General features: G+C 37.0%; 1 protein-coding gene across 2 annotated transcripts; it reads right to left on the reverse strand.

The window, feature by feature from the left end:
* Positions 1-1,672: 1,672 nt before the first annotated feature.
* LOC131076396 (uncharacterized) lies at positions 1,673-9,175 on the reverse strand. 2 transcript variants are annotated; one of them, XM_058013544.2, is made up of 12 exons: positions 8,929-9,175; positions 8,734-8,841; positions 8,551-8,631; positions 8,359-8,457; positions 6,174-6,374; positions 5,913-6,017; positions 5,592-5,820; positions 4,310-5,449; positions 3,932-4,101; positions 3,635-3,799; positions 2,469-2,621; positions 1,673-2,349 (listed from the first exon to the last, which is right to left on the reverse strand). In XM_058013544.2, the coding sequence occupies exons 1-12, from the start codon at positions 8,980-8,982 to the stop codon at positions 2,125-2,127; spliced, it is 2,730 nt and encodes a 909-aa protein (XP_057869527.2). In that variant the 5' UTR covers positions 8,983-9,175; the 3' UTR covers positions 1,673-2,124. The 2 variants fall into 2 exon arrangements, with proteins under 2 accessions (XP_057869527.2, XP_057869528.2); XM_058013545.2 differs by having other exon boundaries at positions 3,932-4,097; positions 4,348-5,449; positions 8,929-9,172.
* Between the last annotated feature and the right edge of the window lie 570 nt (positions 9,176-9,745).

The following is a 9,745-nucleotide window of genomic DNA, read 5'->3' on the forward strand; positions in this document are numbered from 1 at the left end:
TTGTAGTTACTATTGGCTTGATGATGATTGTAATGAATAACTTCATCATATGTTGTCATTGATGAAACACATACACACACATATGTTCATATTGTCTACCGATGTGACTTCAAAGTTGTTTATACTACAATCGGTATACTAGAGGTTTATATCTAACCGGTACGTGGTGACAACCGGTATATACATAGAGACAACCAGTGGATATACATAACTTGACATCAACCTGAAGATCCAGCAGAGATTATCAAAGGATCATCAAAGGATAAATGGTTTATATGTTTAACTCCAACTGGTATCATTGTTCCAACCAGTATTCATTGATTATGTGATGAGTTATCACTAATCGTGATGAGTTATCCTCACCGACAATTTTTGGCGGTATTTTTGTAATGAATTATGATTGTTTGACCAGATACACTGCACCTAGGAAATTGTGATATGATTTCTAGAGGCCGACATGAAATCTAAATGTCTATATATTGACATCACAATGATTTATTTTGTATGAGTGAAGGAGATATGTTATTTTCCTGATTTGTGCGAAGGTAGAAGTGTTAAGTTGCAGAGTATGCTGGTAAAGAAGTGTTGAGTGCACAAAAGAGGATCTATATAAGCAAGTTGTGCTACTACTAGATCACACCACCTGTTGTTTTCTAATCACTGCAACAGTCAAATCCCCTAACCGAGTAAGCTCTAACAAGCTTCATTGTACAAATCCTCTAACCAGGTGATCCATTAGTTTGGATTCAGAAATCCTCTACCGAGGTTACTCCTAACTGGGTGCTACCTTTTACAAGGTATAGCTTTTAACTAAGCTTTGGGATCTTTAACAGGATCCACTCCTTGCAGAGCAACTTTTTGCAGACCTTAACCGGTCAGTTATCTATTACTACAGATAGTTAACTTGTGAGTCCCATCTCACCGAGGTTTTTCCCATTTGGGTTTTCCACGTATAAACACTTGTGTTATGGTGGATGTTTTACTTATTGTGGATGTTGTTATATCAATTTGGATTGCATGCATATTGTTTTACAAACTTGTTAAGTGTATCTACCGATCAGTGTTTAAAGTAGTACTGTTTTTGGTGTCACTGACATCAGTTACTAGTGGCTTACACATTGCTCATAGATTTGAGTCATAGTAAGGAATCACAATAAATAAATTTAGCACCAATAACTTAAAATATTTGTAATTGAAAGTCATCATAATTAGTCTTAGATCTCTAAGGATTACAAGGAATCTTTAACTAGTCCAATATTAAGAAAAGTAATAATAGATATTTGCAACTAGTTTTAGACCACCAAAGATTTGCATTTGTTCTTAGATCTCTAAAAACTGTAATCAAGAAATTTCAAGAAAAATGTTCAAATTTCAAGAATGTTGACATTTCAAAATGATCAATTTATAGTCCCTTCAAAACTAACTTGTCTTAAATGTACAAGATTTATGATCCTTTCAAAATCAACTTATCTTAATCAAAACATTTTAAATTGACTAAAACGAGCCAATGGCTTATTATATGGAAAGTCACTTTTATGATATCTAAAGCTAAGGGCAACATGTTGGTCTAATTGAGTCCACCTTCACCATCTAATATGCTAATGACTTGCACAACTATAATCCACCTTGAAGCCCGTCAACAATGGAAACATTTGTAATTATATATGATCCCTTCACAAATAAGTATCTTCCTTGACACTTCAATTTTTTATTGATTTAGATTTGATATAAAATTCTCCAACTAAAATATCTTCAACCTGACATTACATGATACATAAAGCTCAACAATGCATAGACACACACCACGTAGGATGGCAATATGGGGCAACCACCACAGTTTTCTACAAACATGGGAGAAAGTTATTTCAATGTAAATTTTTAACAGCGAGTCCTTTTTTTTCTCTTTTTATTGGTGTTTTCAAGATATAAACACCACCAATTATGAATTACACTCAATCCCTACGAAATACTGTGTTACAAGATAACAATAAAGGTGTACATTTTCCTGTTTCTTACTCTGATGATTTGCAATCTCACTGGATAGTACACCTAAAACTAAAATCCAATAAGTTATTGGGAATTCCAATGTCAAGATGGACAAGATATCATCAGGAGGAGGTACCTTTAAAGGTTCCAAGAATGTTGAGGATATGTTTCCATTTCTTTGGCCAATGCATAAGTCAATTCCTCTGCTCGGTCATCCTGCCCCCCTGCAAAATTGTAAACTCTAAAAGATAGCTGAAATGTTTTCCACAGCATCTGCAAGCATCTTCGTAATTGAAGGTCATCATATCCAGCTGAGAAGTAACATTCTACCCTTCTAGCAGCTTCTTTGGCTCTCTTACTCTCCTGTTAGAAAGTTTGAAAACAAATCCTCCAGTTATAAGGCATATCGAAAATCTTCCAAGTTACAGGAAACTATTGATCTCTCTATGGAATTAGATGTTTTCAAGCCTCTAGTGACTGACCTGCAATGCTAAAGCTATACAGTCAGAGGAAACATCGACCATGGACTCTTTGATACGAATAAGTATATTAAAATCAAAGAAGATTTTATGACTCTCAAAGCACTTTGATTCTTCATCCTTCACCCTCTCCAATGTCTCTACCTCCATCTTGATCTACACAAGGCAAGTCCATCAGTATTGTTTTCTGCAAGTTTAAGCTTGACACAAATACCATTTTCTTGTAGTTAAAGTTTTTAGGTTCTCACCAGCCAACATTTCAAATTAGATTTCCAAAAATCTATACTACTAATTTTCTAGTTGTTAGAGAGATGGAACCGGAAAACAGAGAATTCTACCTTCTTGATAACAAGACTTGAAAAATTGGATGCCAGCTCTCATATCAGCTGGATAACAAGACTTGAAAAATTGGATGCCAGTAACATAAAGGAAACCTATATTGAATCTTCTTCTCAAAGTAAGGTTGAACTTGGATTCCTAAAAACAAAAACTATGGGAAATGGCTATCCATTCATCAGGATGTATCATGGTATCTATGGTTGGATGCTACATAATTGAAGTTTTGACTTTTCATCGATGAGGATCACTTGCAGCTTGTTCACTATACCATCAACTCAAATGAATAACAATAGTCCTCATTGATGAGAAGTCAAAACTTCAGTTATATAGCATCCAACCATTGATGTCATGGTGCATCATAATGACTAGCCATTTCCAAAGCTACCTACCTACCAAAACATATGCAGAGGATTTTTGTTTGATCTTTCTAAAAATGCAGCTTAACAGAGGGGAAATGTGAAAAATTGTAGTTCAATGAATCTTTCAAGGGAAAATGCAAAACCCCTTTGCAATGTTTGTAATGGACAGAAATGTGACGGCAGGCTTACAAATGGCCTTGCCATTGCCATTGGGTTTCTGTAACAGAACTACAAGTTCAAGTGATTTATATATAAGATAAAGTTCCCTTGCTCTTACAAGAGGTCTCATACACCTATGAATCTTTCTGGCTAGGTTGTGCCTTACAAAATTAGGTCACTGAATTATTGAAAACTGAGTTGGGTAATTCAATCATTAAGTTCAACAATCGCATAGACTGTTTTTCAGGAGCTAAAACCAGAGAACTTGACTTTATTGGAATGAGACTAACAAATACAAGGAGTATCTCTCACCTTGTCAAAATAGCATGTGACCTTATCGAGGTGCCGTGACAATGGAGGCACAACCTTCCATGTTGCAAGGTGATCGGCTATTGAACTTAATTTTGTATAAAGTGCTGTTGCAGAACGGACTATCTCCAGTTTCTTGGTCGGGAAACCTTCAAATCTTGCCAAAACCTATGCATTGCCAAACATGGTTACTAAGCTTTTAAAGGCAGGAAAAATGTAAGCCAAAAAGGAACAGATGGCAATGTAGCTCTTGAATTTTTAGTTTTTTAAGCAAATTAATCTGTTTCCACCCTGCTGTACCTGGGTTTCATCAGTCAAGTCTTCCAGGTGAAGTTCAACATAGCGATGAAACTTCAACAACTCATCCATGTTTCGTGTTTGAAAGGACTCGATTGCATGCTTCATCTCCATAATTGGGGCTGCAAAACGCTGTGCATCTTCTTCTATCTGCCGAAAATAAGATGACCTGTCTTTGAAACGGAACCCAACTAAATAAGACAAGATTCCCAAGCATTCAACAGGATAGTTTTAAATCAGAGATCCTAGAACGTATTTTCTCTGTGCGATTCTATTTGTAGTTTATCTCTATTTGCAGATCACTTCATTAATCTGTAAACATGCATAAGTACATAATTTTGAAAAGGACAACTTGATTCTGGATATAAGTAGTAAAATTACAGAAGAATGGAAGTGAAGATTCTTGCACAGAAGTTGACCTTCTAGTTATTTCAGCAAGGGCTTCAGCCATGCCTTGAGAGCTGCTACTACTGCTGCGACCAACCATTTTTCTGCGAGAGTGTAATGATTCATTGGTTTCACCAGCCCTCTCCACTTTGCCTTTCAAAGATCTGTAGAGGTTACCTATCTGACTTGATCTTTTCAACTTCGTATTTGACTTCCGTGGGCGCAAGGCTTTATTTGCATTTGAAAGCGGCGGGGGTGGAGGTGGAGGTGTAATTGATCCAATGATTGGAGGTTGAGGTGTAATGGATCCAATGCTTGGAGGTGGAGGTGGAGGTGGAGGTGGAGTTGGAGGTGGAGGTGGATGTGGAGTTGGAGGTAGAGGTGGAGGTGGATGTTTAACTCGTACAATGGTTGAGGGTGGAGGTGGGGGTGGAGGAGGATGTTTAACTCGTACAACGGTTGAGGGTGGAGGTGGGGGTGGAGGTGGATGTTTAACTCGTACAATGGTTGAGGATGGAGGAGGTGGTGGTGGTGGAGGTGGAGGTGGAGGTGGGACCATTGCTAGAGGTGGAAAGATCTGTTTTACAGAACTATTGTCATTGGGGTTTGCATTCCCTGGAATGGTGTTTTTAATTATCTGTAATGGTTGTCTACTTATGGAAGCTGGATTGGTAAGCTTGGAACTTTGAATTCTATCTTGGAGTTCTGGATTATCACAAGTGGATAGGTTAACATGATTGATTGCCTTTCCAGTTTGACTTGTTTTTACCTTTCCTTGGGGTCCAATATTAGCAGGACTATTCATAAAAGGAAGTGGATGAGAATTATTAATAACCAACGTTTTTGGAGGCCAAAGTAGAGGTGGAACATAAGCATTAACGAAACTACCTGGAATAACTGAATCTTGAGTGCTTTCTGGTAAAACAGAAGTTGGGGTAATTGGAGATTGGCTGTAAAGCTTGCTCTCTACCTCAAAGTCACTACCCAAATATTCACCTTCCAAGGGCTGTGAGGATATTGAATAATCTGAAATCTCACAGGTTAAGGTGCTTTGGCAATCATTGTCATCTGTCATATCAAGTACATACTTAGCTCGCCTACTTATATAATCCAGCTTGTCAAAAATCTTCTTACCTGCACAACAAGTAACAAATTTTCTTTGTGAATTTTTTTTTCTTTCTTCCTGTTGCAAAACTTAAGTAAAATTTTGAGCATATCTGAACAGTTTATATCTCCAAAGCACCAAAGATTTGTGAATTTCAGAAAAACAACATACTTAGTTGTTCCAAGTTGGAAGCCTCCTCAGATGGCTTTCGCTTATGGCATTGACTCTTGCTGTTTTTAGAATCTGCTCTCGTTAAACTCCTATTAGAAGATGAATCTAGTTCTCCAAGACTTTCATCATTTTCCCATTTCTCTCCAAAAGGCCGACCTCCCTTGTGAGCAAATGAGTCTACCCAAGTATCTTCTATAGCTCGAAGTGTCAAATAAAACCGTTGCAATCTCTACAGTGCATCAGAATGTTTCAAAACTATGTATTTACAAGATGAAAAGCATACAACCAAAAATCAATTTAACCAAATAACACTATAAATACCTGGAAAATAGGCTTCTGATCTCTCTCCACAGATGAAAAAGCAAATGTTGAAGGTATTTTCCCAGGACACATCTTCTGAAGTGCTTCCATGGTGCTTAACAATAACTACAATAAACAGATAGTGAAATAATTTATTAATCAAGATGGAAAATTTCCAAGAATGTAGAAATACCGAATCCAAACCCAAGAAAAGCAACACCTGAGTAGCTGAAGAGTAAAGCTGGGTGTCGTCTTTTTTTAACTGGGACAATACTGAAATACCTCATCTAAAGTTGCTGCTGCATTGCATGGTGGGAGATCTAAGGCCTCTCGTAAATTGATTATCCTTTTCCGGAGCTCAGATATCACAAGCAGACCTCCAACCCAGCCATAACCACTAACTCTTTCATTATCCAAGCTCTGTAGCTGTGATATGTTCTTGCTTAGCCTGATCTGCAATGGCAAGTCTCGTGGGGTTATTGCCTGCAAGAAACTCAGACCATTTAGTGGAGAAGGGCCTCAGGTTGTAGGCATGAGTGAAAGGAATTTTTATACCATGCCGACATACATAAAAACTTAAATCCATATACTTTCCATACTGGAAAGTGTAGTGCAAGTCGAATAGATAAACACAAATTTGAAGAAAAGAATTCATTGCTTCACAAGATTAAATCTTAAAACAACCAAAGCTCTTTACGATCAAAGTATATTACAATATACAATAAAGAGAACAATTATAGTCAAGGCTTCCCTTTCCTCAATATTAGAATGTGTAAGAAACAAATAGATGTCCTCAGGCTCCTCACCCTTCATGTGGTATAAGGTATGCTCTTGCCTGTAGCTAACCAGGTCAGCAGTAGATCAAATATAGTGTCCAGGATTTCTCTTTGCTTTTTAACTACTCTAAATAATGATGATGAGTGTGACAAAGTTTAGTGTGCTCTAATAATGTTAAAAGAGGTTATTTTGAACTGTTCAAGCACGTGGCATGATTATGTTTAGTGAGTTCCTCTGTTCCAAACTGACTCTGTGTGGCAGGTGGACACAAGCAGTAAGTTTTGGATAACTTGAATGTCATTGTCTTATTCTATTTGTAAAACAGTTCAAAGTGCTTCTCGTGTGATTAGGCGCAGCCCAAAGCCCATTCTAGGGATGAATGAACATGAAGTGAAGCAAGATAATTATAAAAAACTGAGATTCTTTGCTCATATGTGCAGGATTTGATGTAGGCATGTCCACATTGTGTAACTATCCTGGCATAGCCTTTGCACGAGATGAGAAGAGAGATGCTCTTATTTATATTGAATGCTATAATAGGCAGGGAATTCCCTAGATTTCGTGGATTTCTTATCTGCACAAAAAGTTTACAGGATGCACTTGGAGAGCTAAGAGTGACCGCTCTTTCAGCAGTAGGGTCTGCAGAAGAATCTCTACAAGAAGGCTCTAAAGCACCATCCTTGTAACTTTTAAACATTTTGCTCTTTCCTTGCATATGTATGTGGGGCTTGGATGATGTGCTTGCAGAGAGACTTAAACATGGCCTATTTATCTTCATTTAATATGGCTGCAAAGAAGCATAGACCAATCATGTTTTGGATAGCAACAAAACAGCGACTGAAAAAATTGCAGTGCAAGAAAAGGAAAGGGCAATGACAGGTTGTCTTCCAAAGTATATAAGAGTTCAGGCTTCTTTACAGGATAAGGCAGTGCCACTACTATGGTTTACGAATTTGAACACAAATAGCCAAAACTATTTTTTTCCTCATAAGGAATAGGTCATAGAACAGACCTAGAGTCAAATGAACTTGGGTCTTTTACATGGAATTACAAATCCATCCTCTCAAGGTCTAGAACTGGTCCAGAATCAAAAGAACTTAGGTAATCTATCGATAAATGCAAATCCACAACAAAAGACCAAACTGGGGCCTTCGATGAGGCATTTTGTTTATTTAAATTCTCCTTTGGTAGCCTCTGAAGGGCAAGAACAGGGCTGAGAATCAAAGGAACTTGATTCATTTACTTCTGAATGCAAATCTACTCAAACCAACAAACTGGGGTATATAGTAAGACCCTCACTGCAATTGGCTTTATTCTAGCCTCTCAAGGGCTAGAACAGGCCCAGCCAAAATGAACAAGGGAGAACTACGTGTAAATGCAAATCCTCCAGAAATAAATTAAACCGGGTTTCTATGAGGAACTTACTATCACTCCCACAAGAGATCGAACTTTGGTCTATTTGCCTTTAAGTACAAATTCACACGAAAAGACCGCACTAGGGTATTTGATGATGCACTACTTTCATCTGATCTACTTTGCATATAAGTTTACTAATAATCTACTGTACATACAAAATAAGTAAGCTCCAAAAAAAAAAAAAAAGCTACAAGAAATTTGAGTTGTTCTGCAGACCCCTGCATCAAGAGCTAAAATCCTATTTGGAACAATCCAATCAGTCCTACTGATTTACCTGAGAAACATTAGGGCCTAAGCGTTCTTTCAGCCTCTTTTCACTCTCTGCAATACTCACTTCTAAAGCCATCCTCTTACGAACACATTCTTCCATTGCCTGTTCACAATACCAAATTCCATCAAATTACATTGATCTCTGCACAAAATGACCAAATAGGTCAATGGGACTGTAAAACTACATCTAGCCTACCTTCTCGTAAATTTGATCCAGAGCAGCAGATATAATCTCTCGAAGCTCCTCAAGCTTTTTGGCCTGGTCTTCTCCAATCTCCTTTTGAAAAAAGGACCAATAAAGCAGTTCATAGCAATTTGTTAGCATAATCAGAAGATTGAATATACTTCCACAAGATTAACATGAATGAAAATAAATTACCTGCCAGATGGCTAGAAGCTCTGCGTGCCGGTCTTCAACAGTGAGTGAGTTGACATCACAAAGCTTTTGGGCACTGAAAGGAGGGGATTCACTACTCTCTGCCTCAATCTTAACAGTACCAACAACATAATTATGTTATATAATCATCACAAACTACTCTACTCCATGAAATAAGGTATGGGAATGGTATTTTACCTTGTGGGCCTGTTTCTTGATATAACTACTACTCCTGTAAAGTGATATAGGCATGGTCCTTAGTCTTTTTCATGCCTGGAAGGCATAAATTTTTGGACCATGAAAATGACCCAAATGAATAGAAATTCAACGGGGGAAGTAATTCGGGCTCAAAATCAGGAAATAAGTGGGATTGGAAATGGGACGCCGCTCTACAATCTTATTCAAACTTCATACGAATAAGTTAAAATACGGTCAATTATGTTCTGCTCAACTTTTTTTGGCTGTCTTGATCGTTTGAATCTGCAACTGTATTTTCAGTTTTATACTATTTGTCATTTTATTAATGTTTTTTGAAAAATTGGAACGTTGGAGAAGGTAAAAATGCTTCGATTGGAAAGGTCTTTATGTGTAATAATTATTATTTTTCGAATGTTGAGTCTTAATAATAATGAGAGCTTTTCGGTCCCCAGTTACAGTTTTTAAAGTAGACGTATGGCAACGTATCCAAGTGCTTTTAAAAATAATATACAAATGTGGGTAGTTTCTCTAACTTCTACTTATTTGAATAGTCATCATTTATTATTATAGGAAAATAAAATTTTCAATAAGAAATATTAGATTTTAATTAAATCTTATATTTATTTTTTATGGAAGGTTTTTCATTCATTATGTCGTCAAATTTTGGGTAGGATCGGACTTCATCTCTTATGATGCTGATGTGGGAAGCCTTGCACTCATTAAGATTTGATATTTGGCAAGCTCATTAGGAATCATTAAACTTCAATAGCAAACCAAAAGCCCATTAGTAATAAATTATATTTAATAATAAAAATTA

The sequence above is a fragment of the Cryptomeria japonica genome, chromosome 7, assembly GCF_030272615.1.
Source record: "Cryptomeria japonica chromosome 7, Sugi_1.0, whole genome shotgun sequence".
NCBI classification, from domain to species: Eukaryota; Viridiplantae; Streptophyta; class Pinopsida; order Cupressales; family Cupressaceae; genus Cryptomeria; species Cryptomeria japonica.